General features: G+C 40.6%; 1 protein-coding gene across 9 annotated transcripts in view; it reads left to right on the top strand.

Annotated features, from left to right (window-relative positions):
• The window catches only part of NCKAP5 (NCK associated protein 5), a 1,220,442-nt gene that overhangs the window by 1,075,260 nt on the left and 124,646 nt on the right, over nucleotides 1–20,536 (top strand). For all 9 annotated transcript variants that reach the window (XM_049889201.1, XM_049889199.1, XM_049889198.1 and 6 more), the window contains 2 exons: nucleotides 7,326–7,427; nucleotides 18,901–19,089. In XM_049889201.1, coding sequence (XP_049745158.1) covers nucleotides 7,326–7,427; nucleotides 18,901–19,089 — 291 coding nt within the window. The remainder of the gene's footprint in view (nucleotides 1–7,325; nucleotides 7,428–18,900; nucleotides 19,090–20,536) is intronic.

Genomic DNA, 20,536 nt, shown 5'->3' with positions numbered 1-20,536 from the left:
AATTTGAAGGAGGGTCACCACTAAATAAAGCCAAGTCCAATGAGCAGCCTGCCAAGATGTTTCGAGCACCAGAGCTCAGCAAGGGCATGAGCAGGAGCAGGTGAGTAGTATTCAGTGAGGTGGTGAGTGACCAGGGCAACTATTGGTATTCCATCTGTTGGTCATGAGCTACATGGCGAAAGATACCAGTGGTGAGTGAGCAGATCCCTAGAGCTACTACCACTCCTTCCCCAAATTTCCCAACACAGAACTTTGAAATTAGAACAATACCTTCTAATGCTGGAGTGTACTGTGAATAGAAGTTACGGACATGTGGTAGATAAAGAAAGATATCAATGGTTTGGAAGTAACAGATGTCCTCACTTTGTAAATAAAACAGGAATTCAAGAATTATAGGCACAGAAGCCGTTCCCCTTCGACTAAGAGAACTTTTCTACAAGGGAGATAAAAGTAACTCTGGAGAATATAATAATTCAGGATATTTCAGCTGAGTGCCCATCAAGATTAAGTAAATCAAGGGGATTGAAGCAGATCAGATTAAAAACATTAATTCACATCCACCTTCTGTTGCCAAACCTAAATTACTTGTGTTGGTAGAGTTCATTAGTCAGATATATGCCATATTTGCTCTCATAACTTCTCTTTTGTACAGATATTTGGTTTTTAATAGAAATAGAGGGGAGAGTAATTGTATGTATGCTTATGGTGTTAGATTAATTCTCTCACTGAATCTGGATGAAGAGAAAGGAGCAATGGTTAAACAATGCTTTTTGTACTTTCCTCTTTACTTCTAAAGCTAATAACTTCTGAAATCCTGACATGAAAAAAATCACACATTCCTTTTCAAACTTTGGAAGTATATAAACCCCAAAAAACAACCAACCAACCAAACTTGTTGCCATCAAGTCGATTCCAACTCATAGCAACCCTATAGGACAGAGTTTCTGCCCCAAAGGGTTTTCAAGGAGCAGCTGATGGGTTGAAACTGCCGACCTTTTGTTTGGTAGCTGTAGATTGCAGTAGCTTTTAACCACTGTGTACATGCATGTATACACGTATATATGTAATCATATATATGTATTCATGCTATATTCATTCTTTTGAGTGGCTACCCTGCATGCTGCTGAGTGTTAATCTCAGAGAAGGGTTATATCATCCAGGGTAACACTATGATAACAAACAAACCCCCAAATGAATAATGGCCGAAACCCAATAGAAGTTTATTTCTTCCTTATGTAAAGTCCAAAACAGGTATTCCTGACCCCAGAGTGGCTGTCTTCCAGTTGGTGATTCAAGAACACAAACCCGTTCCATTTGATGGCTCCCTCTTCAACATGTAGCTTTCAAGGTTGCTGTGCTCAGTTGACTGCATCAAGCAAGTAGAAGGGGAAAGAACATGAAGAATCACATACATGAGGTGTTCTGGGCCAGACCAGAAAGGGCAGACATCACTTCTGCTCCCAGTGCATTAGCTATAACTTAGTCATATAGCCATAGTTAACTGCAAAGGAGGCTGGGAAATACAGTCCAACTGTGTGCCCAGAAAGAAGAGGGAATAGGTTTTATGATATATAGCCAATCCCTGCTACAGGGACGGAGCAAAAATGTAGGGCTCAGTCTGCTCATTCCGTTAAGAAAATAGAACTAGCACACAGGAAAGAATTCCATAATGGTGGACTTCAGATAAAGAGTCAAATTGAGGAAGTGATAGAGTCCATCACGGTGTTAAGTCAGGGTGGGCTTGAGAAGATGGACAACCTTACAAGCTGGACTTTAGAATCATCCTGAATAATGGGCAAGTTTTAAATAGATGGACAAGAGCAGAAAGAGTGTCCCATGGAAAGATGGATCAAAGCCTCAACTTAGAGGTAGGAGGGAGCACATTCCTGAGGCAATGAGACCTGTCTGACAGAAAGGGAGGATTAGACCGTTACTGTCAAAAGGAAGCATTTGAGCGAAAAGAGCTCTCTCTTACCTCTGGTTTGAAAAGTTGTGATGTTAGGTGCCTATATTTCTAGAGCCTAGAGTAATTTCGGTTACTGAGATAATGTAATAGACAATGTGAAGTCAGGCTCAATACCGTACTGAGTAATCTTGTGACCTGTCGTGTCAAAACCAGAACAATAGGTATTCATCTCGATTCACGGGCTAAGGATTTAAAGTTTAAGTATTTCGCAAGAGGGGTTATATCGTGACAGACACTAACAGTAAACATGGACTATAGATACGTATAGGATGGGGAATTTGCCCTCTAATTAAGCAGATGAACTTCTCTTAGGTGGTCATAACATTCTCATGTCAGTTACACTCTTTCTGACAATTATTTCATTTATTGTGTTTTAAGTGAAAGTTTACAAATCAAGCCAGTCTCTCATACAAAAACTTATATACACCTTGCTATGTACTCCTAGCTGCTCTCCCCCTAATGAGACAGCACACTCCTCCTCTCCACCCTGTATTCCCCACGTCCATTCAACCAGCTTCTGTCCCCCTCTGCCTCTCTGCCCTCTCATCTCCCCTCCGGACAGGAGCTGCCCACATAGTCTGATGTGTCTTCTTGAGCCAAGAAGCTCACTCCTCACCAGTATCATTTTCTGTCTTACAGTCCAGTCTAATCCCTGTTTGAACAGTTCCTTCGGGAATGGTTCCTGTCTTGGGCTAACAGAAGGTCTGGGGACCATGACCTCTGGGGGGTCCCCTTAGTCTCAGTCAGACCATTAAGTCTGGTCTTATGAGAATTTGAGGTCTGCATCCCACTGTTCTCCTGCTCCCTCAGGGATTCTCTGTTGTGTTCCCTGTCAGGGCAGTCATCGGTGGTAGCCGAGCACCATCTAGTTCTTCTGGTCTCAGGCTGATGTAGCCTCTGGCTTATGTGGCCCTTTCTGTCTCTTGGGCTAATATTTACCTTGTGTCTTTGGTGTTCTTCATTCTTTGCTCTAGGTGGATTGAGACCAATCAATTCGTCTTAGACGGCTGCTTGCTAGTGTTTAAGACCCCAGACACCACTCCAAAGTGGGATGCAGAATGTTTTCTTAATAGATTTTATTATACCAGTTGACCTAGATGTCCCCTGAAACCATGGTCCCCAGACCCCCACCCCTGCTACGCTGGCCTTCGAAGCATTCGGTTTATTCAGGAAACTTCTTTGCTTTTGGTTTAGTCCAGTTGTGCTGACCTCTCTGTATTTGTGTTGTCTTTCCCTTCACCTAAAATAGTTCTTGTCTACTATCTGGTTAGTGAATACCCCTCTCCATCCCTCCCCACACTCATAACCATCAAAGAATATTTTCTTCTCTGATAATTATTTTAATTGAATTTCCCATGCTTATGTTCTACTACTTACACTGAGACCTGACGTAAAACAGATAACATCACATTACTGATTTAGGAAGTGATGCTATATATATATGTCTCTGAGAATATATTTATATGTGTGTGTGTATATATATGTATGTATATACATACAAAAAAAAAAAACCTGTTGTCGTCGAGTTGATTCTGAGTCATAGTCTGTAGGAAACCTATAGGGTTTCCAAGGAACGGCTGGTGGATTCAAACTGCTGATCTTTTGGTTAGCAGCCATATCACTTAACCACTGTGCAACCAGGGCTCCTTTGCACCACCAGAGCTCTGTGTGTACATATACATATATTAAAATATAAACCTTTTATAAAAAAAAAAAATCCTTATTATTAGAAATGTAGCATCTGTGGGCCTTAGAGCTTTCATGGTAATTTAAGGGACATTGAAAAAAAAAAAAAATTTTTTTTTTTTTTGTATGGTAGGTTAATACTTTCCTACCATTTTCTTGCCTCCAGTTTTAACACGGAAGTAGATTTTCTCTAAGTCAGTTTTTAGTTTTCTCCATTCCCTTCGATATATGGAAACTACTTGTTTGTACCTTACCATTTAATAAACTCTCCACTACCAACTCTCAAATACGACAATAGATTGGTATAAGACTTTGTGGTTTCAACATACTATCTTGTTTACTGGAATCCCTTGGTGGTACAAATAGTTAAGTGCGTGACTGTTAACCAACTGATTGGTGGTTCAAGTCCACCCAGAGGTCCCTCTGAAGAAAAGCCTGATGATCTCCTTGTGAAAAATCAGCATTGAAAACCCTATAAAGCACCATTCTACTCTGACACCATGAGTCAGAATCAACTTGATGGCAACTGGGTGATTTGTTGGTTGGCATCTTATTTGTTATTCCTTCTGACTGTCAGTGCTTCTCCCTACCTCTGAGGTAGGTTAAGTAGCCAGTTCTATCCCTTTGCACAGGTGAGGAAGCTGAGACAGAGAAGTTCAGTTACATTCCTGAGATTCTGTAAAACCCATGCCTTAGGGCTGGAATTCAGGTCTCCTGGCTCCTTGGCCCTGTACTTGGTGCCTCTGTCATGCCGACTATCTGTTGAATAGAGGGAATTGACTATCTGGATACAAACCGTAAAACATAACTCATTTATGAGGTTGGGATTTTACATGCACATATTCGTAGAGAAAGAAAAAAGGGTGACATCATGTATCAGATGGGAAGAAATAGTGAAGTCTAATCATGAGCTGAGTAAGAAGTCTGATATCTGTAATCTGTAGAGGACACTTCTCTCAAATCACATGATATACCAATCAAAATCATCATTTCTTTTGTTGAATGTCATTTCCCATAACTTCTTGGACTGTTTTCACATTAATAAATGTATTCATAGGTTCAGAATGTTATAATTCTTTTGGCACTCTCTTAATATTTAAACCTATATATGGGTGGGAAAAATAGACATCTTTTTCTTTATAGACTACAACAAGCATTAATTGGGTGCCTACTGAATACTATACACTGTGACAGGTCCAGGAGATTAAATGGTGAGAAAAACCCAATCTTTTCTCCCAGGAAACTCAGATTCTAGGGGGAGCTTGAAGTAAGAATTATAACAGTCGTCCAGAAACAATGTTGTTATCACCCACTCAGCTGCTAACCAAAGGATTGAAAGTTCAAGACCACCCAGAGGCGCCTTGGAAGAAAGGCCTGGCAATCTACTTCTGAAAAAGCCATCGAAAACACATGGAACACAGTTCTACTCTGACACACATGGGGTTGCCATGAATCGGAGTCAACTCAACAACAACTGGTTGTCAATGTCTTAGTGCTGTTGGAGAAATTTGAATTTTCAAAGAAACAGGCAACCAATTTAAGATTTATTCCTCCACAAACATTTTGAAAGAAGCAAGAGTATAGGTCTGAAGCAAGCAGTGATCTGAAGCTCCACTAAGGAGGAAAACTGGGCCACCCACAGCAGATAAAACACCGTTTCTCCTGGAGAAGGACAGAGCACAGTCCTGCCACAGGACTCGGCTTTTAGTAGCTGCAGAGTAAGTGTGTGAAGACTGATCAACTAACCACGTCCACAGGGCTCCCAATATAGCCCAGCCTAAAATTAGCAGCTACCGTCAAGTCGATTCTGATGCGTGGTGACCCCGTAGAGTAGAACTGTGCTCCACAGGGTTGTCAGTGGTGGTTTTTCAGAAGTAGATTTCCAGGCCTTTCTTCCAGGGTGCCTCCAGGTAGACTTGAACTGGCAGCCTTTCAGTTAGCAGCCAAGCACATTAACCATGTGCACCACCAGTACCCAGGGTCCCTTCAACCCAGCCTAAGAGGAGTCAGATAAGGAGCAGAGTGAATGTGGCTCCTTTTAGTGGAGTTTATATCCCCCTGTGACAATGTGTGGTATGGTAGATCCGCTGGGCCAAAGACGGGGGTTGTGACTGATGGGGCAACCCCTCACTCAGGGATAATCCTAATATTAATTACCAGTACAGAATCTTAGACATTTCCTGGATCAGCCTCAGTATGAGCACGACCTTTCCAGGGAGGAAAAGGGGCAGGAAAACTTGTCAGAGGTGAAGGAGACATGCTTAGCCACATTATTTACTTACTTGATTCGATTTTTTAGTGTCTGAAGTCACAAAAGTTGTAACCAAGACAAACCAGGCTACAAGCACCATTTTTAAAATGTCATCAGCCTAGTGGAAACATTGGACATAAATCACGAGTTTTATTGTTTTTACAATTAAGCAGATCAAATTTGCTGTCCACAGAAAAGCCTTAGTAATTACTATAAAGATTAATATAGTGAAATGTCCCAGGTTTAGCAGGCCTCCCAAGTAAAACTGAAATAAAGAATTGAGTGTATAATCGAATAGATGTGAATATTAATGCAGAAATCTTCCAAGTCCCCAGATCCCTGATGCAATTATTTTCTATTCGCATTAATTGTTCCCAACAGTTGACATTAATGACTTTGAGTTAAAATGTGTCCGAGGGAAGATTTCACAAGATCAATGCTGTTTAGAAATAAGGTCACTTTTATAATTATTTGCTCAGATTTTGATCACTGTTCAACATAATAAGGTTAACATGGTGATTGTTTTTCAATGTGAATATCAAAAGTTAATTTTCATACTAGCCAATAAGTATATTTGGGTATTCCCATTTTTCCTACTACCTTCCAGCTACTACTTAACTCATTGCTTAATTTTCCAATACAGACTATGAAAACATGATTATTGTTTATTAACTACAATTTGCACGTGTGTGTATACACATACATATACACACATGTATACCCATGTCGGCATTGGTGGTTCAGTAGTATAATTCTCACCTTCCATGGGGAGACCTGAGCTCAGTTCTGGCCAGTGCACCTCATTAACAGCCAGTACACATTTCTCAAGGGAGGTTTATGTCTGGCTAGGACTAAGATGGAAGAAAGGTTGCAGCAGAGCTTCCAGACAAAGACGGAAGAAAGGCCTGGTGATCTGCTTCAGAAAATCAGCCAGTGAAAACCCTGTGGATCACAATGGTCAGATCCACAGTCAACCATGGGGATGGCACAGGACCAGGCAGCAATTCATACCATTATGCATAGAGTTTCCAGGAGTCAGGGGCCAGCTCCAAGGTCCCTGGGTGGCTCAAGTGGGTAAAGTGTTTGGCTCCTAACTGAAAGGTTGGAGGTTCGGATCTACCCAGAGAAGCTTCAGAAGAAAGGCCTGGCAATCTACTTTAAAAAATAAGCCATTGAAAGCGTTGCAGAGCACAGTTCTTCTCTGACACGCATGGGGTTGCCATGACTCTGAACCAACGCCCCAGCAAGTGGTTAATTTCACCGATAAACTAGAATAAACCTTTTGAATTAGGGTACGTATGTATGTATTATCTAATCTGTCTAACCTACATATGTGAACTCTTTTTTGACTTCACTGTCTCAGCCAGGATTTTGAAACAATTAAATCACCGCTATGACATGTTTCTGCTTGATTTTGCTTAGAAACTTCACTCGCGCATCCTGGATCTTTCTTCCGGAGATTTACTTTCAGAGCTGGAAAGAAGCCGGAGTCTGACGCGGTCACAAACTGATGTTGAGAGTCACGTGAGTTTCCCCGATGCCTTCAGAACGCTTGTTCAGGATGTTATGTTCCTTCCATCAAGTATGATGTCGCAAGTGAACCATAAAGTGCATCCTTGAAGCATTGTCAGGCAGATAAAAATACTTTCCTTTCTTGTGTTCTCTGAAATTCAATATCATGTCCCCCAGCTGATACAGTATGCAGAAAGTGTCACTCTCTGCCCAAATATCATAAATCTTGGCTTTGTCCCCAAGATACCTTTTTGGGTATTGATTACATCTCAGAGTCTCTGAGAAATGGTCAAGGATCTTTTCATTAAAGCCCATGCACTATATTATTCGTCCTGCTTTTGTGATATATTATGTATGAACTTTTAAAAATTCATGGACGCTGCTTTTTTTTCCATTTCTTTTCTTTAGCTAGGGTTAGCTTTGTGCTTATTTGGCAAAACTTTAAGTAGCATGGCTTTTAACTCTCATTGACATTAAAAAAGAAAAGTAACTTGAAAAACATAAGAGCCAAATAAATATATAGTGAAAAATGTTAGGCTTAAAAACAATGACAGATGAACATTTGCAGATAACTGGCCTTTTATTTTACTGTATAATTTCGTCAGTGTAGACAGGATATTCTCTGTCACTGGTAAACATTCGCAAGTTCTTTTGGAATTAAATTTCAGTGGAATGCTATCACTTTAAACATTCATAAAGACCCTAATAGCACTCAATCTATGATATGGCCTGAAGGTCAGGATTTAAGTGTGTAGTTTTTATCCAAGAAACTCTTTGCCACATTCTCTCTCTCTCTTTTTAACTAAGATTGTGGGTTTTGCACCACATTTCTCAAAGTAAGAATGCGAAAGCGTTCTTTCCTTTAAGTATGCTTGCAGTCTTAAGATTACTTTATCATCTGTAATACACGAGGAGAAAAATACACTTTGAATAGAGATTCTAATAACATTAAAGTAAACGTTATTTATTTTCCAGTTAAATCAACATAATTAAGACGATGTTGCCATGATAGTCAATATACATATTTTAATAAATAATTTTAATCATAGTCCTTATCTGTTACTAATGACAGCTATATTCAGTAGGATGCATGGTGTTCTGTGTTATGTTTGGGACTTCTGCTGGTTGCTGGGTCTTACTTGGCATGGTAGCCTAGGACATGGGCCTGGCATCACAATGTTGTATTGGCTGGGTGACCTCAGGCAGGTTATAGATAGCTCAGTGCCTCAGTTTCCCCATTTGAAAATGAGGATAATGTTTTTTTCTTTTCTACTTGAGAGATTTGTGGCAAGCATTAAATGAAGTAGTGCATGAAACACCCTGAGCATGAGCCTGCAGTAATATCAGGGCACTAGTAGGATCTCTGCCTCTTTAGCCCTCTTCTGTTCTTCCTAAGTAATGTGGCATCATGCTACAGCCACAGAACACATGGCAAAGATGTAAAATGATAACTGGTGTCTGCTAACCTGCCTTTTTAGAAGCTGAGAAGGCCACAACAACATGTCCCCACTTTTGGTTGTTGCTCAACGCAGTTATTTTGCCACCTACATGCCAGGTATCAGATAATGAGAAGGTGTTAAGAAGTGAAAGATAGGATCCCTTAAGGAGACTATACATTTATGGTTTAATTAAAGAGCAAGAGACCTGCATTAAACAAAAAATTAATAATAATAGCAAGACCTAAAAATTACTGAGCGTTACCATGGCCAGGAACTGTTCAGCCTTTGTACTGATCTTATCTGGTAGGGACTTTAATTATCCCCATTTACAAAGGGGAAGCTGAGGCATGGAGGGGTTAAGTAATTTACCCAAGGTCAAAGAGCTAACAAGTGGAAAAGCCAGGATTTAAACTAGTAAATGGCCTCAGAGTTCAAGCATTCAACCCCAGAACAGTGATTTATTATAACGGGTAATCCTTTGTGATGAGCATGGGCTGATGAAGGAAACTGCAAGAATGAAGAGCTCACTTTGCCACCATGATGTCAGAGATCTAGAGTCCTTATTAAATTCCAACATTGATTGTCCAAGGTGGGAAAAATAGGGAAACTTTCCCAGTAGGGATGGGTGGCCCTTCCTCTTTGCGAGGAATTTCTATTCAGTGTTCCCCCCGTACACTCCCACCCCAACTCACGGGCCCACGGGTACACTCAGACTGCTCCCCAACAGCACAGCCCAAGTCAGACTGTGCAATGGCACATCATGCTACCAAGTGACCCATGGAAGAGCTAGACCTCTCATAGCTTCTCCTAGAGGCTTGTTACTGAAAGCACAGGCCAGGTCACAAGACTAGCAGCACTGGGCACCTGGGAGCTTGTTCAAAATATTACATCTCAGATTCCCCCTGAGAATCACTGAATCAGGATCTGCATTTTAACAAGATCCCCTGGTGATTCATGTGCACATTACAGTGTGAAAAGACCTGTCTTAGAGTACACCTTCCTGTTTAGCCCCTTGACTGCCCATGACATTGACAAGCCTTCCTCTCCTCCCCGAAGCACCTCAATCACATCTGGGTGTCTCAAGTTCAAGGGAGAGACATCAATTCTTTCTCCCTCCATGCCATGTTCTGAGCTCTAACTTCCTGTGTTCTGAATCGAACATCTATACCAGAGACACACACATGGGCCATGCCTGAGCAAGAATGCTCATTGGTCCAGAAAGCCTAGGAATTTGAGTTGAGTTGTAAACATAGATATAATTTTAATGGGTGTAGCAAAAGGGATCCACCACCCATCTATTAGTTTGTCCTACTGTGGTGGCTTGCGTGATGCTACAAAACTGGGAGCTGTGCCACCAGTATTTCAAATACCAGCAAGGTCACCCATGGTGGACAGGTTTCAGTGGAGCTTTTTAGACTGAGACAGACTAGGAGGAAACGCCTGGCAATCTGCTGCCAAAAATTAGCCAGTGAAAACCTTATGGATCACAACAGAGCATTATCTGATTCACTTGCTTTGGACACATTGTTAGGAGGGGTCGATCATGTCTGGTGAAGTAGAGAGCCAGTGAGGGTGAGGGAGACCCTCAATGAGATGGATTGGCGCTAGAGCTGCAACAATGGACTCAAACATGTTCATGATAGTGAGGATGACACAGGACTGGGAAACATTTGTTCTGTCAACTTGATGGCAACTAATAACAACATTGAAAGGGATAGGTGGGAAGACAGAGGGAACCACATATAAGCTTCAGTACCTTGGGAGAGAGTAGAATGTAACTATAAATGAAAGCTATGCAGAGTGGGAGAAGGACCATCAGAAAGGCTTAGAGCTGAGCAGCCTCCAGGACCCAGACACAGTGCTGTGTCTGGATGGCTGGCATTCCTGGCAGAGCAGAGATAGTCCTAAATGCCAGCCACCACACTGCTTACTTAAACAGCAAAGTACGTTTAAACTGAGAGAAGGGGACAGAGGAAGTGGAAGGCACAAGAGTAGAAATGGAGCATAATGTGATATTCCTGAAAGTTTGTTCTGGACCATACTCCAGATTTTAGCAATGGCTGAAGCTTAAATGCTAGGTGCTCCTGTGTACAGAACCATCCGTTGTGGGGTATCTGTTGAGATACAAATATGAACTCTCCCTAACTAAGTTACATCCAGCAATAAACAAGGTCATAAATCAATAGATAGATATTGCTAAGAGCTGATTTTAAGGCAAGTTTCTCCTTTCACTGATATTTAGAGCCAGCTTTTAGAGGGAAAAACAGAGTAGTAAAATTTCTTGGCATTTTGAGATCGCTTAAAGGGATTGTTGTGTAGCAAAGATGAAGTATCGATAGCAAAGCGGATGCCTGATATTGAAAACCTAACGTTATTGAGCATTATGGATATTGATCAGAGAGCAAATTAAACATGCCCTCTGTTCTTACGTAGGAGTTTAACATCCTACCACAGGTATTCTCAGATCATCATTACCTTCCTTCCCAAAGTTGGCGTTTAGTCATCTGTGAGTTGAAATTGCATTTGGAGAACAATGCTACGTACTCGGTACTAAAGGTACCTATAAAGTGTCAATAAATCACATAAATAGGAGGCTTGGCCATTCTCCAAGTGACACAAAGACAAATGGATCCCCACCAAAGAGTTTCTGAGACAAAGCTTTATGTAGATAGGAGACAGGAATCAGACGGTAATGGAGAGATTCCATTCTCAGTGGGTGCTGTGGTTGGGAAGCTAAATTAACTTACCTTGCCCAGTTCATGGAGCTTCATCTCTTACATTAGAGGCCTGTAATGTGGCTGTCAAGATGTGCTTGGATGTTTACAACTTTATTTGTCTCTCTTGCCTTATGCAGACCCACTAGAATCCTAACAGCCAGTTCTTTCTGCATGGGACCCAGATCTACCTTTTTTTTTTTTTTTAATTCTATTTATTTTGTTGTTGTTGTTCAGAATATGTGCAGAAAAACATATACTAATTCAACAGTTTCTATATGTACCATTTAGTGACACTGATTACATTCTTCGAGTTTTGCAACCATTCTCACCCTCCATTTCTGAGTTGTTCCTCTCCATTAATGTAAATTCACTGTCCCTAAGGTCCCTACCTAATCTTTAAAGTTGCTGTTTTCAATTAGATCCCAAGGAGATTGTTCTTAAAAGACCTTAATGCTCAAGGCAGACATTTTTTACTAGTTAAGCTAAACTATTCTTTGGTTTAAGAAGGCTTCAGGGGATATTTTTGGTTTAAGGTTTAAAGATTGTCTCAGGGCAGTAGTTTCAGGGGTTCATCTAGCCTCCATCGTTCCAGGAAGTCTGGAGTCCATGAGAATTTTAAATTCTGTTTTGCATTTTCTACCTTCTAGTCAGGATTATTCTATAGAATCTTTGATCAAAATCTTCGGCAACGGCAGCTAGGCACCATCCAGTTCTGGCCTCATGGCAAGGAGGCAGTTGTTCATGGAGGCAATTAGCCACACATTCCATACCCTCCACCTATTCCTGACTCTCCTTTCTCTGTTGCTTCAAACAAATAGAGACCAATTGTTGTTCCTTGGATGGCTGCTTGCAAGCTTTTAAGACCCCAGGCACTAAGCAATTAACTAGGAAGTGGAACAGAAGAACTAAAGGCCAATTAACTGGGATTATTAGGCCAATTAACTGGGATGTCCCATGAAACCAAGACCCTAGACTTCCAAACCAAGAAATCAAATTTTATCAGGTTTTTGGTTGTACTTAAGTAGCCTCGGCAGCTGCTTTTTTGTTTTGTTTTTAGTCGTTGTTGTAAATACATCTATCACATAATTTTTACCAATTCAGCTTTTCACAGGTGTACAACTCATTGACAGCAATTACAATAGTCAGCTGTGCAACCCTATCTTTAATCAATGTGATATTTCCATCACCCTTAACCCTCCCTTTCCCCCTTTCTCTCACCCCTGGTAACCACTAATAAACTTTGCTCTCTATATATTGCCTTTTCTTATCTTTTTATATAAGCGAGGTCATACAGTATTTGTCCTTTTGTGATTAACTTATTTCACTCAGCATATCTTCCAGCTCCATCTATATTGTAGCATGTATCAAGACTTCATTTTTCTTATTGGTGGGGTAGTATTCCATTGTATGTATGTACCACATTTTGTTTATCCATTCGTCTGTTGATGGACATTTAGGTTGTCTCTACCTTTTGGCTGTTGCGTATAGCACTGCAATGAACATCAGTGCACAAGTCTCTGTTTGAGTTACTGCTTTCAAGTCTTTTGGGTATGTACCTAGGAATGAAATTGCTGAGTCATATGGTAGTTCTATTTTTAACTTCTTGAGGAATCGCCACACTGTTTTCCACAACAACTGTACCATTTTGCATGCCCATCAGCAGTGGATAAGGGTTCCAATTTCCCCACATCTTTGCCAACATTTGTTATTTTCTTTTTTTTAATCTTAGCCATCCTAGTGGAAGTGAAATGGTATCTCACTGTGGCTTTGATTTCCACCTCTCTGATAGCTAATGATGCTGAGCATCTTTTCATGGTGTTTGATGGCCATTTGAATGTCGTCTTTGGTGAAATGTCTATTGAAGTCCATTTTATAATTGGGTTTTTTTATCTTTTTGTTAAGTTGTCAAAATTTTGTATGTATTTTGCTTATTAGATTCTTGTCGGATATATGGTTTCTGAAGATATTCTCCTAGTTGGTAGCTTGTCTTTTCACTTTCTTGGTAAAGTCTTTTGATGAACAAAAGTTTCTAGTTTTTATGAGGTCCCGTTTATTTATTTAGTCTCTTGCTATTTGTAGTTTTGTTATGAGCTCATCCATTGTTAAAAGCTAGGCCTGACAGCATTGCCCCTGGTTTTTCTTCTAAGAATATTTTGGTTTTAGTTTCTGCATTTAGGTCCTTAATCCATTTTGAATTTGTGTGTGTGGTGTGAGGCACGGATCCTGTTTAATTTTTGTGCGTGTTGAAATCCACTTTTCCCAGCACCATTTATTGAAGAGATTCTTCTTTCCTCATTGAATGGACTTAGCACCCTTGTCAAAAATCAGTTGACCATAGAAGTGTGACTACATTTCTGGACTCAGTTGTATTCCATTGGTCTATGTGCGTATTGTTATCCCAGTACCAGGCTATTTTGATTACTGTAGCTGTTTAGTATGTTTTAAAATCAGAAAGTGTAAGTCCTCCTACTTTGTTCTTCTCTTTCAACATTCCTTTGGTTATTTGAGGCCTCTTGCCATTCCGTATAAAGCTGCGAATTGGTTTTTCTATTCCTGTAAAGAAGGCTGTTGGAATTTTGATTGGGATTGCATTGAGTCTAGAGATTGCTTTGGGTAGTATTGATGTCTTAACAATATGAACATGGAACTTCTTTCCATTTATTTAAGTCTTCTTTAATCTCTTTCATGTGTTGTATAGTTTTTGTTGTATAAGTCCTTTGCATCCCTGGTTAGATTTATTCCTAGGTATTTTATTCTCCTAGATGCTATTATAAATATAATTGTTTCCCTAATTTCTATTTCAGATTTCTCATTGGTGGTATATAGAAACTCAGCTGATTTTTGTTTGTTGACCTTGTATCCTGCAATTTTGCTAAATTCCTATTAGCTCTAGAAGTTTTCTTATGGACTTTTTGGGATTTTCTACATATAGAGAGATCTACTGTATTTTATGCAAATTAAAGACTGCCAACTGAGCCCTCCCCCCTCAAGGTATTTTCATAAGTCCACTAATTTTTTTTTTTTTACTATGCTGATTTTTTTTACAGCAGCATGTAAAAAATTAGCACAGTGCTTGCAAAATGATCTCAAGTGGGAAAGGTGAGGTTGGCAAGAAAATATGGTAATTTGATGTGAGGGTCCTCTACCATTTGGACAGCCAACTGAATGTGAAAAGTCCTATTATCTTTTACAGTGGAAACTCATGATACCTCAGTTTTTTGCTCTACTGTATATGGCTTCCTGTAAGGTGTCACAGATGTGCTGTGGCATTTGATCCTGATTTACAATGATGCTGTTAGAACCAGTATAACCATAGGTGTAATTTGGTAAAGCTGCTTCATCTTACAAATACAGACATTAAAATCCATGAAAGCTAAAGCCTTTCTTTGCTCAGGGTCCCATTGCTAAAGATAGTGTGTAGCCTGTGATCCAGGCTACTAGACTCCCAGTTTAGTGCTCATGCTTGTGAACCTTATAGCCAATGATGCTTAATGTAGAGCTTTACTCTGTTATCTTCTTTTTGTAGCATTATCGTCATGTTCCAATATTGATATCATCCCTGCACCATTGTGACTGGGTAAAATGAGAAACCACCATTGCAATAATTTTGTCTAATAGTAATCATGTGTTGTTGTTGTTAGGTGTCATCTAGTCGGTTCCGACTCATAGCGACCCTGTGTGCTATGGAACGAAACACTGACCAGTCCCGTGCCATGCTCACAGTCGTTGTTATGCTTGAGCCCATTGTTGCATCCACCGTGTCAGTCTATCTCATTGGTCTTCCTCTTTTCCACTGACCATGTACTTTACCAAGCATGATGTCCTTCTCCCGAGACTGATCCCTCCTGACACATGTCCAAAGTATGTCAGACGCAGTCTCGCCATTTTTGCTTTTGAGGAGCAAGACAGAATTATTCGTTCTTCTGGCAGTCTATGGTATATTCAATATTCTTCGCCAACACCACAATTCAAAGGCATCACTTCTTCTTCAGTTTTCCTTATTCATTGTCCAGCTTTCACATGCATATGATGTGATTGAAAATACCATGGCTTAGGTCAGGTGCACCTTTGTCTTCAAGGTGATATCTTTGCTTTTCAACACTTTAAAAGACGTCTTTCAAAGCAGATTTGCCTGGCGCAATGAGTCTTTTGATTTCTTGACTGCTGCTTCCATGGCTGTTGATTGTGGATCCAAGTAAAATGAAATCCTTGATAACTTCAGTCTTTTCTCTGTTTATCATGGTGTTGCTTATTGGTCCAGTTGTGAGGATTTTTGTTTTTTTTTTATGTTGAGGCGTAATCCATACTGAAGGCTGTGGTCTTTGATCTTCATCAGTCAGTGTTTCGAGTCCTCTTCACTTTCAGCAAGCAAGGTCATGCATCTGCATATTGCAGGTTGTTAATGAGTCTTTCTCCAATCCTGATACCCCGTTCTTCATATAGTCCAGCTTCTTGGATTATTTGCTCAGCATACAGATCAAATAGGTATGGTGAAAGGATACAACCCTGACACACACCTTTCCTGACTTTAAAACATGCAATGTCTCCTTGCTCTGTCCGAACAACTGCCTCTTGATCTATGTAAGGGTTCCTCATGAGCACAATTAAGTGTTCTGGAATTCCCATTCTTCGCAACGTTATCCATAGTTCGTTACGATCTACACAGTCGAATGCCTTTGCATAGTCAATAAAACACAGGTCCTTCTGGTATTCTCTTTCAGCCAGGATCCATCTGACATCAGCAATGATATCCCTGGTTCCACATCCTCTTCTGAATCCAGCCTGATTTGTGGCAGTTCCCTGTCGATATACTTCAGCAAAATTTTACTTGCATGTGGTATTAATGATATTGTTCGATAATTTCCACATTCGGTTGGATCACCTTTCTTGGGAATAGGCATAAATATGGATCTCTTCCAGTCAGTTGACCAGGTAGCTGTCTTACAAATCTCCAAGCATAGACAGGTGAGCACTTCCAGCACTGCATCCGTTTGTTGAAACGTCTCAAGTGATATTCCATCAATTCCTGGGGACTTGTTTTTTGCCAATGTCTTCAGAGCAGCTTGGACTTCTTCCTTCAGCACCATCGGTTCCTGATCATATGCCACCTCTTGAAATGGTGAGCATTGACCAATTCTTTTTAGTATAATGACTCTGTGTTTTCTTTCCATCTTTCGATGCTTCCTGCATCGTTTAATATTTTCCCCATGGAATCCTTCACTATTGCAACTTGAGGCTTGAATTTTTTCTTCAGTTCTTTTAGCTTGAGAAATGCTAAGCATGTTCTTCCTGTTTGGTTTTCTATCTCCAGCTCTTTGCACATGTCATTATAATACTTTACTTTGTCTTCTCAAGCCGCCCTTTGAAATCTTCTGTTTAGTTCTTTTACTTCGTTATTTCTTCCTTTTGCTTTAGCTACTTGACATTAAAGAGCAAGTTTCAGAGTCTCTTCTGACATCCATTTTTGTCTTTTCTTTCTTTCTTGTCTTTTTAGTGACCTCTTGGTTTCTTCATGGATGATGTCCTTGATGTCATTCCACAACTTGCCTGGTCTTTGGTCATTGTTCAACTGTCACATCTATTCTCGAGATGGTTTGTAAATTCAGGTGGGATATGCTCAAAGTCATACTTTGGCTCTTGTGGACTTGTTCTAATTTTCTTCATTTGAACTTGAACTTGCATATGAGCAGTTGATGGTCTGTTCCGCAGTTGACCCTTGGCCCTGTTCTGACTGATGATACTGAGCTTTTCTGTTGTCTCTTTCCACAGAAGTAGTTGATTTGATTCCTGTGTATTCCATCTGGCGAGATCCATGTGTATAGTCGCCGTTTATGTTGGTAAAAAAGATATTTGCAATGAGGAAGTCATTGGTCTTCCAAAATTCTATCACACTATTTCCAGGATCGTTTCTGTCACCAAAGCCATATTTTCCAACTACCAATCCTTCTTTGTTTCCAACTTTCACATTCCAGTCATCAGGAATTATCAATGCATACTGATTGTATGTTCAGTCAATTTCAGACTACAGAAGCTGGTAACAATCTTCAGTTTCTTCACCTACGGACTTAGTGGTTGATGTGTAAATTCGAATAATAGTCGTATTAACTGGTCTTCCTTGTAGGTGTATGATTATTATCCTATCACTGACAGCGTTATACTTCAGGATAGATCTTGAAATGTTCTTTTTGATGGTGCAATGAATGCAATGCCATTCCTCTTCAAGTTGTCATTCCCGGCTTAGTAGACCAGATGGTTGTCTGATTCAAAATAGCCAGTACCATTCCATTTCAGCTCACTAATGCCTAGGATATCAATGGTCATGCATTCCATTTCATTTTTTGACAAATGTCCAGTTTTCCTAGGTTCATACTTCGTACGTTCCACGTTCCAGTTATTAATGGATGTTTGCAGCTGTTTCTTCCCATTTGAGTCATGCCACATCAGCAAATGAAGGTCCCGAAAGCTTGACTCCACTCATGTCATTAAGGTTGGCTCTACTTTGAGGAGGCAGCTCTTCCCCAGTCATCTTTTGAGTGCCTTCCAACTTGGGGGGTTCATCTTCCAGCACTATATCAGACAGTGTTCTGGATCCTTCTTCCTAGTCTGTCTTAGTCTGGAAGCTCAGGTGACCCTGTTGGTATCTGGATATCAGTGGCATAACTTCCAGTATCACAGCAACACGCAAGGCCCCACAATATGACAGACTGACAGACACATGGGGGAATAATAATGATAAGGGAAAAAAAATACCATGAGTTGGAGTCAACTTGATGGACACTGTTTTTTTTTTTTTAATAATAACAATAAGAAAAACAAAACAGTTGCTGTCAAGTGGACCCCAACTCATGGTGACCCCACGTATGTTAGAATAGAACGGTGCACCACGGAGTTTTCAATGGCAGATTTTTTCAGAAGCGGATCACCAGGACTTTCTTCCAAGGTACCTCTGGATAGACTCAAACCTCCAGTCTTTCAGATAATAATAGTAGCTTGTGATCACTGAGCACTTAATGTAGGCCAGACACTGTGCTGTGTACTTCTAGGACCTCATTTTGTCCTTAAAATAACCCTATAAGGTAGGTGGTATTATCATTCATCCCGTTGGAAAAGAAAATGTGGCTCTAAGGGATTAAATGATTTCTTCATAGCCACAAAGTAAAAGGCAAAGCCAAGATTTGAACCTATAATCTGTCAGACCCCAAAGTCTGTGCTTCTAATCATTATGCTATGTTCCCTTCCCCCTTAGTGTGAAGTTGAGTTGGTATTTACTCACTCCTATTTTTTTTTTTTTTTAAGCAAGGCATTTCCTCAGCTGTCCTACTTTTTCAGGAACACCAGCTGAATGCAAAATCAGGAACCTCTGCCTTGAAATGCCCTGGCTTGGGGGTTGCTGTCCCTAGTCATCTCTGTCCTCGAAACAGCTGCAGCAGCAGTGAGCTGTCTCTGTCAAGCACCTGCAGCGAGTACTCCAGCAGCTCCTCCTACACATGGCATGATGGGAAGACCCCCAGGAAAAGGGTAAGGCTGCCTCTCAAGGCACTTCAGCACTTCTGTGAACCAGAAAGGCATCCTCTTCTAGTAGGGTGTGGTCATGGAGGGAGGAGTAAAAAGGAACCAACTCATTTATTCCTCACAAAAACCTTATAGGGAGGTATCATTCTGCCTACTACACAGAAGAGGAAATGGATTCACAAAGGCTATTACTTGCCAGAGGTTACACAGCAAGTAAGAAGTAGAATGATGATTGGACCCAAAACAACCCTGTCATCTTGGGAGGGAGTTTGGGAGAAGAACATTGCCATTCTGTGCTTTGTTGGAGGCCACTGAGGTCACAGGTTTTTATCAAACTGGAACACGGAGCCCTGGCCTAATGGAACTGACCATGCTTCAGACCACTCAGACCTTTCTAATTAGTTTTGCGGACCTTGTCCATTGCTGTGATAGACTTGTTAACACACCTGCTATAAATGGTGAACATGGCCACTTGCCAAGCCATTCGAGACCAAAAACACCATGACAACTTAAAGGAATGTTTTGTTCTAGGGAATAAGAAGGACAATGGGTTATCCCAGGAAAAAGCCCTAAAAGTTTTGGGAGTATCATTTGTTTTGTAGGAATTTACTGCTCAAAAATGGCATGTGTTGTACTGACCTCCTCTACTCAGTACTGTAACGTCATAAAACACTACCTGTAAACTGGAGGACAACACAGTAGAGAGAGGACGTACCATGGTAGAAGACAGGAGTCACAGCTTCATAAAGGTGGGCACAACCCCACCAATGTTCTAGGTGTTCCTTTACCAGCTTTTTAAATAGCTCCTACTGCTAGTTGATTCCCATCTGCAAAGTTGGCTTACCCAGCTGAAGATCCCCCCCCCCATTCTTTGAACAAACATCTTTGCACACCATTTTAGTAATTTCCTAACATTGGTGAAAAGCAGAGTATGCAAAAATGGAAACTTCGAATCACAATATTTGGAGATCATTTGTCTATCATTTGTATAATTTAAAGATTTCAGAAGCAGGGAAACCAGAAAAATCTCATAACTCCTAGAAAATATTAGTGAGGGAGTGGCTTTGATATACCCTGAAAAAGAACTCAGAAAAGGATTTCAAGTTTGAGTTTAGAGCTTATTCCCTTGGACTCAGACTTCTAATGTGATGTGGGGAGACTTGTGTATTATCACAATTTCTCCCTCCGAGGAGCTGTCCGGAGTGCTGAATAATGACTGTGAGGGCCTGCCTCCCACCTGGGGAGTTGATCAGCGATGTTTCCTTTTTTTGTCTGTTACTGTCCCTGGCTCCCAGAGCCCCTTGCTCTGCTCTTTTCACTCTCACACTTCTCTCTCTCTCTGGCTAAAGTTCTTCCAATTGGAGCAATTCCTAATATTCTAAGGGAACTTCTCCCCTGAAGGAGGAGGAAAAAGGTTCTTAAGACACTTCGTCCACACTCAGGTATCATCATG

This window comes from Elephas maximus, chromosome 6 (assembly GCF_024166365.1).
Source record: "Elephas maximus indicus isolate mEleMax1 chromosome 6, mEleMax1 primary haplotype, whole genome shotgun sequence".
Lineage (NCBI taxonomy): Eukaryota > Metazoa > Chordata > Mammalia > Proboscidea > Elephantidae > Elephas > Elephas maximus.
Note: the sequence above shows the minus strand (reverse complement) of the source record. Positions and strands in the feature narration are given on the sequence as shown.